Genomic DNA, 14,495 nt, shown 5'->3' with positions numbered 1-14,495 from the left:
GAATCAGACTAGTATTTTATGAGAAAATATTTAGTATTCATATTTCGTGAGCATGAAAGTACATGTATATAAGCTTGGCTGTGCAACATTCGTCCTCCTCACGCATGCCATATATGATAGCGGAAAACTAAGCAGGTGACATAAGCCACGTTATGCTTTATCGGATGGTTTTTTACAAAAAAGCTAGTTCAATATATTTATGGATAACATTGAAGGCTGATCATCTTTACTTGGGAAACTATAGCTTAACAGATTATGAGTGTGGTGTGATTTTGGGATAAAACTGAATTCAACAGATTAACAGTTTAATTACAATTACACTTGCAATTTAGGATTAACAAGAATAAAATTTGAAATGAAGGCAAACAATGAAGATTTCTAATCCCTAGAAAAAAATTCTTCCTCCTGATACATTGAATTACCTAGTGTCAAACATTGATCTTTTGATCAATGATAATGAAAAATTTTAAATACAAACTTAGAATTTCATTCACCAAAATCCCATTTACGTGAACCCTTTATCCTATAAGGATGAATCAGAATCAGAGTCATCAAGTGTTGAATCTGATGTAGTCTCCAGAGGGCTCCCACTTTCACTGTCCGAAGTTCCCAATGTCCTTTCTTCAAGAGGGTGTTTTAAGAACCAATACATTATACTAGCTGTCAGTGTAAGGATCATCTTTTGATTCACCTGAAAATGTATGAAGTTCAAAATAGAGAAATTATGAGCTTGGATTATTAATAAAGGCAAATCCATTTGTATAGTCAACAAATAGAGAAAGTTGAATATTCTGACTAAAACTCATTGTGTGATGTGTTGGAAAGGAAAAGACAGTATCAAAATTCCAACTACCTCAGTGATGTCTTCAGGAAGCAAGAATATGGAACATCCTAGCTTTCTAGCAATGCTGATTATATAGGTCGCGTTCATCTTTTTCTCCTCATCTACAGGACGGACACAAGTATATATTGATGAAATTTTTGCAGATATTTAAATTAAAACTACAAAACTACGGCAAGAAAAAAAAAATTCTTAAATTTCAAATCAAACCAGACAATGACTGCATAACTCTAATATATGATTGTGTAATGAGATTGAGAAGTGAATCCTCCAAAAAGTAAAACTACGACAAGAATATGGAACATCCTAGCTTTCTAGCAATGCTGATTATGCAGTTCGCGTTCATCTTTTTCTCCTCATCTACATGACACAAGTATATATTGATAAAATTTTTACAGAAATTTAAATTAAAACTACGGCAAAAAGAACTTTCTTGAATTTCAAATCAAACCAGACAATGACTGCATAACTCTAATATATGATTGCGTAATGAGGTCGAGAAGTGAATCCTCAAAAAAGTATGCCATTCATATCAAGATGTTGCAGAATTTACCCCTAATGAGGGACTAATAACAGTCTGAAAGCCGACATCATCTTGCAAATAATTACAGAAACATAGAACATGAAGAGAGTTGAAAGAAAATGTACCAGTTACTCCTTTTTTGACAAGACTCCAATCGACAGCTCTAGTCTGCACGGAACTAAGAAGTTCGAGGAAAAAAATTCCATTCGACAGGCTTTTATCCTGAAATTAGACATTGTAACCATCAGTAGAGAAACCAAGATATTCAAAATCTAATATTTCAGATTCCTGAATAGATGCCATTTGTCACAAATCTAAAATCCATGTAGACTTGCTTATCACATCTGCCAGAAAACGAACAGACAAGTTGTAAATGGTGGGTCTCAACATGCATTGCAAGGTCGTCACGCAGTTCAATAAAAGGTATCTTGAATAATGAGATGTTTTTATGATGCATTATCATATGCCAAACAGAAAGCATTCGTCCACCAGTATCAAATAGCAATCCCAAAATTTTTTTTCTAGATGAAAGGATTGGAGAGATATTCGATACCTTAAAACTATCCATGCGGCTTTGGCTTCTTGAGCTGCTCACTTTGAGATTAGCCCACTCTAGAATATCAGCATCAGTTAACTCCTTTCCATGGGTGTGAAGTCTCAAATTCTTAAGAAGTTGTAGCATGTTGTATCGCATCAGTTGCCACAAATAAGCTAAGATAAAAACGCCATCGTCAAATCTTGGAAAGTTTGGTAGAAGTAATATGAGAGTTTAAATTGCTGGAATACATTCAATTTACAATGGATTTATATTCTACCTTGTAACAAAAAATAATGTGGAGGTTAACGTACCCAGTATTAACTTTTTATTTCCCTGCACAATATCATTGCCAGCAATGTTTACCAGAGAAAACCTGAGTTGTTTCCCTAGTTTCACAACTTGGTTACAATTTTCTACTTTCTTGAACGGCATCTTTATTGGAGGCTTGTTAGCAATCTTCCAATTGACAATCCCTGGTGATACCTTGTCAAGGGTCTCTAAAAGTACCCACCTGTTGATAAGAAATATTAACCTAACTCAATAATTTAAAAGATCAAAAGATACAAAGGCATTCAATAAAATCAGAATCGGGAACAACCAAAATGGGGGTAGAGAAGAAATATCAGCAATGTAAAATATCAAAAGAAGAAAGAGATCAATTGAGTCATACGCAATGAAAGGATGCAAATAAATAGGTTCAACACCATTTTCTGACACAAAACATTAAGATAGCGAATTTATAGGTCACTCCATTTATATGTCGCTTATTAAACCTAATTTTATCTGGTGTGAGATTTCCTACATCAAATCAAATCTGCTCACATTTGGAATTTTATCGATACCTCCCTTGAATGTGAACTCCTGATTACCCACACGACAGCCCAATATTGGGTCTCGAGTGGCATGCAGTTACAGGGTTCGATATTGTCTTTACGTAAGGCTTTGTTGAAACTGGCTCAAGTAGTACTTGTTAGGAAGGGAGTGGAATAAGGAGCTATTTGGAACGAGGAAGAGACCAACTGGGGCCATGAGCAAGGGGAGTATATGAGTGGGCTTGACATCATATCTTAACCCATTTGTATCACTTACTAAGCCATATACTATCCATGTAAGACTTTCCGTATCAAGTCAAGTTCACTCACATTTAACATCCTAACAATCTCCCCCTCAAGCACAAGTCCATGATCAACAACAAGGCATCCCAATCTTCAGGTTTTTAATGGCGTGCAATTACATGATTCAATATAATCTTCACACAAGGCTTTGTTGTAAGTAGCTTTAGTACTACTTGTTGTAATATCAAGCTCAACCACAAGGTCAAAAGCTATAACTATTAATCAAGGCGCAAAAAGGATTGCACTAATAACCGATGCCATAAGTTGGCGTATCAAGCTTAACCACTAGGCCTAAAGCTATAACTATTAAACAGGGCGCAAAAGGGATTACACTAATAACCGATGCCATGGGTTGGTGCCCAACGAATCACAAGGGAGATATTAGTCCCGTCTTTCCAACAACTTCCCCATCAAATGACACATAGGGGATTCAAACCCATGACCTCAGTCTGATATCACACGCAGGACCAAGTTGACAAGCCAAGTCATCCCTATGAAACTATATGTATACCATGTGTCAAAATTTGGATCATTAGGTGGCAGTTATGTAGCCTCACTATCTAGACATTTGATGGCTCCTAACTTTGGGAAATTTTCACTTGTTATACCCTGAGTTAGAGTATATTGTTGTCAAGAAATGATAATGTTGTGTGGTAAGCACCAAGTATGCCAAACATGAGTGGAGATCCCAATTCATAAAGCCTCACGCTCTAATACCGTGTGGGTTTGCAAAATCTTCCTTTCATTAATAGAATATTATTTGGGATCTAATGATATCTCACTTATTAGTTTAAATAAAATGATGATTAATAAAAGACTTAATCTAGATTGGCTAACCCCTAATTACTCTCCAGCAAAAATCAATTAGAAAGTCACTTGGATTCCTAATTCCAGCACAACTAAAAAAGACATCCGTTGAAAAGTTATTGACTTTTAAAGTGAACTAAGCATTATGTAATCTCAAAAGAAAATCAACAAACCAATTCTTGTTCGACATTTATTAGAAAAATTAGTATGGTAGAGAAAGCATACCCATTTCTGACGTCCTCAAAGACATTGTTGATGTATGCTGAATTGCCAAGACTGTTAATCCAAAGGCGAAATGCTCTCTCTTCTCTTGAATCTTGGGTGTCATCCGGCAATGTTTGAAGCAGAGAAGCCTGCGTTATTTGGGTTGAAAATCCATTCCTATAAGGAAAAAGTGAGTGAGCTTGCATTCATCGAAGCTTGATGTTTGAATAAGCTGGTATGCGTAGTTGAAAGAACTTAGCAATGGTTGAATCTTTCAAATTTTACCAGCATCGGTGATGGAAAAAACTTTCATGGACTTCTCATGATAGCTTAAGCTTCTCAGAATACACATCCTCGATGTGGTATAAGAGCTTCTCTGAGGTCAAAATTTACTCCCTACCTTCGTCCTTCTAATTAAATTGACATTTGTTTTCATGGTTCAAGCTAGAGAGCCTTGAAGAACAGGATGTGATAAAAACAACTTTTGTATGTTTTAATAAACTAAGCATGGATCCTTTGTCGCTTTACACAACACAAGAAGTGATAAAAATATGGCCAATCGATGACAGTCAATTGATATCAGCGCACATTGGCATGGAGTATGCTCAAATTCTTAAAAACTTAGATCCTACCTATTACTTGAGGCCCAAACCTTATCCCTTGGTACGAGCTAATGCGCAAGTGTTTTGGATAGAATGCTTCCATCAGATGAATTGAAAATGGGGGAGAATTTGTCAAGAATGAAAACAGATAGGCTGACACTTATCAAATGGCACAGACTAAATAGAGAACTTGGGGGAAAATTTTCACTATTATACATGTATACCATATTGTGTTAGAAGATTCTCACCTATTCTGGAAAATATGTGCAACGAAAGCAAGATTAAGGTTTTGACAACCTTCAACTATATCTTTTGCAGTCAAGTATCGCTTGCAGCCCATCTTCTCCGCATGCTCAAGAACTAACTCTGCTCTTTCAAAAGGATTTTTGACAGCAAATGTTGATGGACTGGTGTACTCAGGAGCAAGGACATTTAGAAGATGAGCATAAGCTTCAGCATCCTGCAGGTTCAAAACCAGAGACTCAAACAGCAGCTAAGTACAATAAATGTTTAAAAAGTTGGTTATAATTATTTCTTCATAATACTGATTGGAGTTGGATAAGATAATTCCTTGTACGTCCTAAATCGTACAAGTTACTTATGTTTGAACCTAAGACACAGCAGTATACAGCAGAAGAATCCTACAAAATCGTAAAACAATCCCCGCGAAAACCAAATGGATGAAAAACAACTATGTGTAATACGTGGCTGTTCAGTAAAGGGTAGCTTATGAACGCATTCTAATTTATAGTTTCTCACTTACCTTTACATCAAAGGAGAAGTTAGAAATTATCTTCGTGTACCCTGCTTTCTTCAAGTGGAAATTCATCCACCTTAACAACATTTTCTCTGGAGGTAGTGTCATTAACTCTTCCATGTCCTGTTAGTTTTAAAAACAGAAAGATAAACATATAAAACAAACAATTCTTGTATTAGTTCATTCAACTTAACCGACAACCGTGAAAGAAAACCTTTACCTTGCTATCATCAGCCAACTCCACCAACTGAGGAGTTTTCTTTAGGTCGAGGTTTGCCAACAATTGTATCTATTAGGAGCATCATATTTTGCATCAATAAATAATATTCCAGATCTATTCATGTAATTCATATAATATGACAAAATCTTGTAAAATTATGAACCACACAATGAAAATCCTCATTTACCCACGTGAATTTACCTTAATAATCTGTGAAATCAATCCTAGTACCAGATGACGCTGAAATCCAAGGGAAAAAAGTAGAATTACTTCAACTGGGTTGAAAAACTTTCAAAAGCAATCAGACCAGGTTAAATAAAAATGCAAAACAAGGATAAGAAAGGGATATTAACCCACTTATTCAAAGACATATACATTCAGACTCTTGTTCCACATTCATTACAAATATATTTGCAACATTCACAATAGAAAATTATCTACCAGTTCAAAAAAGGTTAAGCCTCTTGTGGAACTTTAAAGCTCATGATTTATTGAAAATTGCTTGCATAAACTACAAATGACACCACATTTCCACATGCATGTTATTACACAAGATGAATGACAAAAATTCTGGGAATTATCTCGACCCAGCATAAACAGGTGTGACACTGCAGAGGAGTTAAAAGAAGAAAATAAGAATTATAATGTATCACATCATGAAACTACATTATGTACATAAGTTACGAACTGATCTAACAATGCTGCTGGTAATTATAAAAATTGCAAAGGCGTACAAACATACCCGTCCTTCAATGAAGTCCTGGGTGCCGATATTGACTACTGTACATCCAATTGCTTTGGCGGAGTTGAGGCAGAGCGTGTGATTTTCATTCCTTTCCCATGGATTGAGTACTCTTTTAGTATTGATTGCTCGTTCATCAATTGTGCCCGGAACTGCCACATTGATAAGCTTACTGCAACAATGTGCAATTCTTTTTAAAAACAGAATTTTCATGAAGTGCAAAATAAGAAAACTAATGAACAAACATGGTACCATAGAAGAACGCCATCCTTTGCAATCTCAAAGAGATCATTTGTTGAAGGATCAATGGGAAGGTATTTCTTGAGGAACTCATCTTCAGCAAGATAGTTATTTATATGTGCAACATAAGATGCCTTCTCAGATTCACTGATTGTGTGAAGCAATGTAGTGGTAGCAGCTTTCAGAAATGCCGAGGAATTCTTTGGACTACCCGCTATTCTGGAACTTGCAAGAGTTTGTAGTTTCAAGTAAACCTATCATCGATTTGTCTATTTCTTAGCAATCAAATCATACATGATAAATTATATTTAAAGATTGGAAAGAAATATAAGGTCAACGGGAACAGGGGAAAAGAATGCAATTAAAACAGGTGCATCGCGAAGATGATATGCTAGCTTAAAACGTTGCTATCCAAGATGACGAAACGCACCTTGAGAAATGACTCAAAATCCACCTCCTCGTCTACATTCTTATACAAATCCTTGATAGAAGCAGCTCTCTCCTCCTCACTCAGATTTTCTCCCACCACTTTTAATGTCGACATCTTGGAAGCCAAGTCCCTAAGCGCGAGCTTCTCACTCTCTCTCCTCATGCTCATGAACTACACCAAACTTAGACAATTATTACAGTCCGTAGGATCAAAACAGGAGAACAGTAACAGAAATCCAAACGTGCAGGATAAACCGTGACGAAATAATATGCATGCATGAATGAGACGGAAAAGTTCGCTTGTGCACTTTTCTGCGAATCAAAAAACAGAGGATCGAAACGAAGATGGACATACTTGGGATTTTAAGCTGCGAAGTTCAACTTGAGTAAACTGATTTTGAAGCCCGGGATCTGAAACAAGAATTCCCCAGTGGCCAGACATTTCTATATCTGCTTGTGTCTGAATTGAATTTTCCTTCTATTTCTGATATTGATGAAAAACGCAGATTGGAAAGGGAGAAGAAAAAGCGTGAGAATGAGAATCAAAATTCGGTATCAAAGAATAATGCTCCTTCCCTGTTCCATTTCCGAAGGCGATGAGAAAATTGGAAAGGGAAGCAGGCGATGGACGCCTTGGGACGGAGTATTCAAAGTTGCTCTGGGAGCGTGAGTGAGAACGGGGGAGAGAGAATTCAAATTATTGTGATATGGTCGGTTCCTTTTTACCGTTGAAGGCGATTTCAAATTGGCATGTAAGTTTGAACGTGCAAAATCTCAGATAAATTAAATTCAATAATGAATTAAGCCCCGAAAGTCTTTGAGAACGTTGCTTAAATTATTAAACAATTATTAAATAAATAGTGACTTAATAATGATCACTGCCTTAATCATGAATTCAAATTATTACGGTGAGATCTTTTTAGCCTAGTCATACCTTGCATTTTTAATATTTAATTTAAGTATTTCATATAAGATATTAATTGTAAACTATCTGACTATTTGTTTGCCAAAAGAAAGTGTTAAAACTGTTTTATTATTGAAATGAAAAAAAAATTGTTTTATTATTTTATGTGATATGTCACCTTCAGTCCTTAATATAAGAACTTATTTAACTTTTATTTTAATATTAAATATAAGATCTTAATATACTTCATCTCTCATTATCTATTCTTTTTTTCAAGATAATATTTATAATAATGATAGATCTAGTCTATACACTTGATGAATAAGAATATTTTAAGAAATATAACACCTATTTATTATAAATAAATAATTTAACTAATTTTTTAATTTACTCAAATTAGTCAACTGGTTCTCATATTAAGTACATGAGGTAATACTAGTATTATCTTTATTTAAATCATTAAGATGTTAAACTACATTTATAATTTATACTTTATAAAAAGCTACCAAAAATGCATACTTTTCTAGTATTACAAGTAAAAAAGCTATTTAATTATATCTATTAATAATAAATCTTTAATCTAATTTAACAAACTTTCTTAATCTACTCAAATTAATCAGGTAGCTTTTCTATTAAGGATTGGAGGTAGTATTAAATTTCAATTTGATCTTTTTTTCTTGGCCAACAATTTGATCTTTACTTTCATAAAGTTTTTTTTTTCAGTTTTCTTGATATTTTTGAATAGTAATTTTTATGTCAGCATTATTATTTTAGAAATTAAAAATATTAAAGTTGTAATTATAATAAAAACGGACTGTCTTTTGTCGAAGTAATTATAATGGACTTCAGTCATCCAGTCTCCCTCAATCACGCCACGCGTCATCATCTCTCTGGAATCAATTTCAACTCATGCTTTCCCTCCCTCTCCATCTGTCCCACCCATGCATGGATGATTGATGAACCGATGACATTTGAAATTGATAGGATTTTTGTGGGAGAAATGCAGACTAGAAATTGAAGGTGGAAAGTAAGGAAAAGAGTTTGGGAACTTTCAAAGTGGCTTTAAAAGTGCTTTAAAAATGTTTTTACGTAAATTAGAATAAAATTTATTTTATATACTTATTTTGAATTTTGTAAAATTACGCTAATCCAGACGCTCTCGCCCAACACCCGATGTAAAAAAGAATTGCTCAATTATTGCACGCCCTTTTCCCTGAGCACCACTTTCAGAAAATATCCTGTTTTTTCTTTGAGAAATAGATACTAAAATACCCTTAAAAAAAAGTAAAAGATAAATTAGTATGGGTGAATATCAAAATTCTAAATCAATCCCTTATATCATTTTAGAATTTTGAAATATTATAAGATGACAACATTGCCCATACTTCTAGTAATTACTTTCATATAGCTATTTACTCTAGTTTAATTATTGACTGTTTTATTTTAAAAATTATGGTGATTATTTTTGTATAACTATTGGCTACACAAGATAGTAGTAAATAATTAAACAAAAAGTAGTCATTAGATTTCTAATGACACTTAATATATTTTTTTAAAATTTTTGAAATAACAGTAGTCAATAGCTAAATAAAAATAGTTAATAGCTAAATAAGATTAGTCACCACATTTTTAAAAATAAAAGTAACCAATCACAATATTAGAATAACCAATAGCTAAACAAAAATAGTTATCTAAGTTTTGAAAACAAACATAATCAAGAGCTAAAAAAAGATAGCAGTCACTGAAACTGCGGTGACTAATCACCAGAACTCTGACAGCAAGCCAGTGCTAGAGTTCCAGTGGCCAGAATCTGATTAAAGGTACTGCAGCAGTAATATTTTTTTAAAAAAATAGTAAAAAACATTTATGTAATTGTGAAATATTTTAAAATTTTAAAATAGTATTGGGAGTTTGAATTGATATTTTAAAATTCACCTATATTGATTTATCTTTTAACAATTTTTAAGGTATTTTATCATCTTTTTCTTCTTTTTTTCAGGGGATAAAAAAGCCATTTGCTTCTCTCGACTTTACGAGTCTTGGGCCCAAGCCATTCATTCCTGGGACATTTCCGGTATCAATACATTCGTCGGAGCTTTCTCTCACTGCCAACAGCAACAGCCACACTGCTCCTAGCCTTTTGTTTTGTTGAGGCTTCATCTCCCTTCTTGTAACCCTTTTATTAAGTAACATGTATGTGTGTGTGTGTGTGTACGAGATAAAATACTAATAAACACGTGCTTTTTAGATGCCAAAAACCTCCTCGTTTAAAATAACCTCCTCAACAAACCCTTTTTTAAAAGACAATATTCAAATGCAAGCCAAGAACCAACCAAGACCATGCAATTCTACATTCCGAAATCAAGGAAAACAGAAAGCTCGACATGATTATCTAAGAAAAGATATAAATAAATAAAATCCTCATTATAGATTTAAAATATGGCTTTGCAAGCGTTCTAGTCAATTTCTCAGTCAACTCTACATTTAAAAAAAAAGATAAAATATTCAAAAAAATAAACAGGCTTAAGGGGGATGTTTTGTTAATTGCCAATTACTAGTAAACAGTTATTTACACAAAATACCAAATTATGATTAGCAAATTCATAAAAGTAACAGAACAACATAGTGAAATGGCCTGGAATCAATTCATCAAACTCAATCATCAGTTATGATAATGCTCGTACCAACTAAAGCAGTTGGAGGAAGGAATATACTCATATAAGTTGAACATTTGTCCCTTTGCTTTCACTTTACACAGCCTTTTCACATTCACATAAAAAAGTTCAGTACTGCTAAACCCAAAATGATTCAACCTTCTGATAAAACACAAACAAAATACACTACGATAATATAATAATGTTAACCTGAAGCCAAACCCTTCATAGTAACATCAAACTCAAAAGCCCAAGAAGACGCTTCCCTAATCATCTTCTTCTCTCTCTCTCTCTGTACATAGGCATATTAGGGTTTAAACTTTAAAAGCTCATAAACCAGACAAAAAAATCTTCATCCTCATAGTCTCTCTCTTTCTCTCGGAGTTCACAGTTACTTTAATAATAATCTAATGGTTCAGACGGAGCAAGTCGGCATCAAGCAGCTGGAAAAGAAGCCAAACCCTCTCTTCTGCACCAACAGAATGAAAAGCAAATGAGCAAAAGAAACGAAGAAGCTTTTTCTAAAGCTGCAAGAAAGTGATCAGAAAGAGGGAAAAATGGAAATAAAGACTTCCTTCTAGTCTAAAGCTGCATGAAATATTCAGGTTTTTTTTTCAGTAAGCAAAAGAGGAAGTATTGTTTTACAGACCTTTCTGGTTTTTGCATAAAGTAGCTCTGGTGATATCTTATAGAGGTCTTCGTCCACAGGTTTTGGGGTTGCCTTTTTCATAGTTGGTTCTGCAGCACTAGGGCTTCTTGATGATGGCTCCTTCACATCACTAACCCAATTCTGCTTTTTCCCTTCCTTTTCATTCTGTTTACGCGCCTTCGTCTGTAAAGTCCATAATAACTCTTCAATAACATATCATCATGATCGTTTACTTGACTGATATTACCGTTTACTGATAGACAACAATACAGAAGGCAAGAAAATTATTGATGACGAGATTAACGGCATCAAGAATGGTACAAAAGCTGATAACGTTTGAGGCTTCGCAGCGTCAAAAGTCAGAAACATAATAATATTCTCAAGTTTATGAATTATGATTCCTTCCAAGACCTCTTTTATCTTTATATTACATGATGATACCAGTAGATCCCACGATCTTAAAATCGTTTACTTTATTTAGTGACCCACTGACCCTTGACAGGGACGATAAAGCCAAAAGTGAAATTTTTAGTGCAAGTCCCTTTTTTGTTTGTTTAACAAGTTAGTGACACGAAAGAGATCATTGATTATGACGAAAGATAATTTATTTTAAAAGAACTTGTCGAGGATTCTTCAAGAGAACCAAGCTAGCAGTAGTATGTATCCTCGTGAACAAGCTTTTATGTGTTTTTAAAATCATCACGCTTTGGTGCGTGACTCATGGAAGTCATCTCTGGATAGGCCCCACCTTCAGAGATGCACCTACTACCATACACTAACCAGTAACACAGACTAAAGTGAACATTTTGCATCACCCATGATCTTTAAAAACTTTTAAAAAAAAAAATTTACCTCGACCATGGAGGGCCATGAAAGATGTCGAGTGTTTCAAACTCATAGGTGGAAAAAATTGTTATTTAATTTAAATATTTTAACATTTGAGGATTGAGGATAGTAATACCGTTGTCCAGAGATCTATGCAAACAGCAATGTGAACTTCACGCCAAGGAAAGTCATAAGAGTCATTATATTAATTCACTGATTTCAAGTGAGTTTTGTCTAAAGACGAGACCTTCTGCCACAATTGTAATAAAATATTGAGGTCTGAACGAGAGAAAAAAACCACTTTTCAATTTCACTGTAGAATTCAGACAAAAATGACAGACCCTTGTCCATGGTTCAGACACAAGCACATGAAAATAAACAGGGCGACAGAGTGAAAAAGAAAACGAGAAAAAAAAATCAAAATGAGCAATTCTAGACTGAATCGAACCAAACCGAACCAGAGAGACCCAACATGTAAACAAAGGATCTGAATAGGAAGAACAATGATTTTTGTTCGGAGTTTGAATAGTTAGAGCAATAGGAACATACCCTTCTGCGAGGAACGACGATCATGGCGGGGATAACCACGTCATTCTCATACAAATCTCCAGCAACGTACAAGTCACGCTCCTCAGAGTCATCAGAGTAACTGTTTCGCGTCAACCCAGCTTGTCTCGCAGACTCAAAGCACTGTGTGAATTGAAGGCTCTCATCCCAGTCCCAGCTTCCAAATGCAGGAACATGCGTCCTCTTGTAGAAGTAATTGTCCTAACAAAAACGAAACCCAGAAATCAAAACCTTCAAAATCACAAAGAAGACAACAGAATTGTTCGCAAGAGCACGAGAGGCGCAGGGCAGAAAGAAACCAGAGAGGGAGAGAGAGAGAGAGACTTACTTCCATGGCAGCCGGAGCAGAAAAGGAAGTAACAATAATGATAAGTTTTTGAGAAGATTGAGGTATCTTTCTATGAGAGAGTTGTGTTTCTTTCTTTCTCTCTTCGATGTGGTGAGTGTGCGTGTGAGCGTGGGCGGGTATAAAAAGAGATGGAGAAAGAGAGAGAGGGCGTGCGAGACGTGGAGAGAAAGAAAGAGAGGAAAGAGATCAGGGAGAGTGAAAGGTGGGGTAAAATTAATGGAGGGGTATGGTGTAAAGCAGAATGAGATCAGAGAGAAATGGTAGAAAGAAAAATGGAAAAAGGAACTACCCAGATAACGAAGTTTCACAGGAACAGACAGAGAGACAAACGGGTAAGGTATTAGAGACAGTGACTGATACATAGAGAGAGAGAGAATGGTGGGTGTGGGAATAGGTAGGTAGGTTGCTTTTGGTAAGAGTCATTTAAAATTCTGTCTTTGAGTATTACAGGAGGGGCCAGCCGAGTGAGTCTTGCAAGAGGGACTCTACAATATGGATATAGTAGCTAGCTTATAACTTTGCTTTGAACTGTCATGTTTATGGCTGGACACATGTGCTACGTACATTCCAATGCTTAAGAAAAGGACCTAAGATAGTAACTTTGTTTGGTGAAATTACATATATAGGCCATAAGCGTCAAGAAAAAAATATGTGAATTGTTAAAAGGATGGGGCATTTTGGTGTGGTTGTTCATGTCTTGATTTAAAATTGTGTCGGAACTTTAGGCAAAGAGGGAAGTGAGGGGGTGTCCTTTGTCCTTCAGGGGAGGGGCCTAGGTTGGCTTTTAATGCAAATTTCTGCTCCATACACGAGAAAAAGTGGCAAAGATGGTTTGTGTCTTAAATGAAAATCTCAAGGATGGAATCCTTCACTCTTCCATCCTTTAAAACAAATTTTAAGGATGGAAACTATATGTTTTTAATAAAACTATCGTGACTATATCAATAAAAATATATACTCCTTTTGGTTCGCAGTGCGTGTATATATGTATGACATTTTGTTTAAATTACTGTTGGTTTAAAATATAAGAGACATCAGAATTCTCACACATAAGAAATGTCTATATTTAATATATAAGATTGTTTCTAATAACAGAGTACTTGTGCCTAGCAAAAATAAAATAAAATATAAAACACGTGGTAATTTTAAGAAATTTTTTTATTTTAACCACATATTGGTTAATGTGAGTTTAATAAATAGGGAGAATTACAATAAAATCTCGAGAAAAAAATAATTACCAACAAATCTTAATGACAAATGAGCAGATATTATTCATTATTCAAAAACTTATCACCACATATTGGTCATGTTATCAATAAGACTTTTACTTAAGAATTTATAATAATTTTTCCTAATAAATATGGATAAGAATTTGTGGGTGTCAGTTCTCTGCAAAGGTAAAAGTAAAAATACAAGTCAATAGGGTTAAAAATTTGTATTATTCCCAAGTGAATAGCAAGCTGGCTTATATTATACGATTAATGTGTACCTAAGCATGATCCCCCTATTCAATTGAAAAAAGAAAATTT

General features: G+C 34.7%; 2 protein-coding genes across 2 annotated transcripts; both read right to left on the bottom strand.

Moving 5' to 3' along the window:
• Positions 1 to 270: 270 nt before the first annotated feature.
• Positions 271 to 7,644, bottom strand: LOC114723384 (fimbrin-2). Its single transcript, XM_028909578.1, has 14 exons — positions 7,374 to 7,644; positions 7,020 to 7,190; positions 6,602 to 6,843; positions 6,350 to 6,521; positions 5,809 to 5,847; positions 5,608 to 5,676; positions 5,394 to 5,510; positions 4,879 to 5,090; positions 4,050 to 4,205; positions 2,214 to 2,413; positions 1,918 to 2,075; positions 1,490 to 1,586; positions 854 to 945; positions 271 to 691 (listed from the first exon to the last, which is right to left on the bottom strand). The coding sequence occupies exons 1-14, from the start codon at positions 7,458 to 7,460 to the stop codon at positions 524 to 526; spliced, it is 1,980 nt and encodes a 659-aa protein (XP_028765411.1). The 5' UTR covers positions 7,461 to 7,644; the 3' UTR covers positions 271 to 523.
• Positions 7,645 to 10,621: 2,977 nt separating this feature from the next.
• Positions 10,622 to 13,071, bottom strand: LOC114723382 (uncharacterized). The gene is made up of 4 exons (XM_028909575.1): positions 12,946 to 13,071; positions 12,600 to 12,818; positions 11,226 to 11,408; positions 10,622 to 11,045 (listed from the first exon to the last, which is right to left on the bottom strand). The coding sequence occupies exons 1-4, from the start codon at positions 12,949 to 12,951 to the stop codon at positions 10,992 to 10,994; spliced, it is 462 nt and encodes a 153-aa protein (XP_028765408.1). The 5' UTR covers positions 12,952 to 13,071; the 3' UTR covers positions 10,622 to 10,991.
• Between the last annotated feature and the right edge of the window lie 1,424 nt (positions 13,072 to 14,495).

Source organism: Neltuma alba, unplaced genomic scaffold (assembly GCF_004799145.2).
Source record: "Neltuma alba isolate B1F8T4 unplaced genomic scaffold, ASM479914v2 tig00012135_pilon, whole genome shotgun sequence".
Lineage (NCBI taxonomy): Eukaryota > Viridiplantae > Streptophyta > Magnoliopsida > Fabales > Fabaceae > Neltuma > Neltuma alba.
Note: the sequence above shows the minus strand (reverse complement) of the source record. Positions and strands in the feature narration are given on the sequence as shown.

Bases quoted from the DNA above. Each gene is read 5' to 3' on its own strand.
- LOC114723384 (XM_028909578.1), bottom strand. From the start codon at position 7,460: ATGTCTGGCCACTGGGGAATTCTTGTTTCAGATCCCGGGCTTCAAAAT. The intron at 6,522-6,601 runs GTACCATGTTTG...ACATTGTTGCAG, and splicing joins AAGGATGGCGTTCTTCTATG to TAAGCTTATCAATGTGGCAG. The intron at 2,414-4,049 runs GTATGCTTTCTC...TCTTATCAACAG, and splicing joins TTTGAGGACGTCAGAAATGG to GTGGGTACTTTTAGAGACCC.
- LOC114723382 (XM_028909575.1), bottom strand. The intron at 11,409-12,599 runs GTATGTTCCTAT...TGGACTTTACAG, and splicing joins TCGTCGTTCCTCGCAGAAGG to ACGAAGGCGCGTAAACAGAA. The intron at 11,046-11,225 runs GTCTGTAAAACA...CTGTTGGTGCAG, and splicing joins TTTATGCAAAAACCAGAAAG to AAGAGAGGGTTTGGCTTCTT.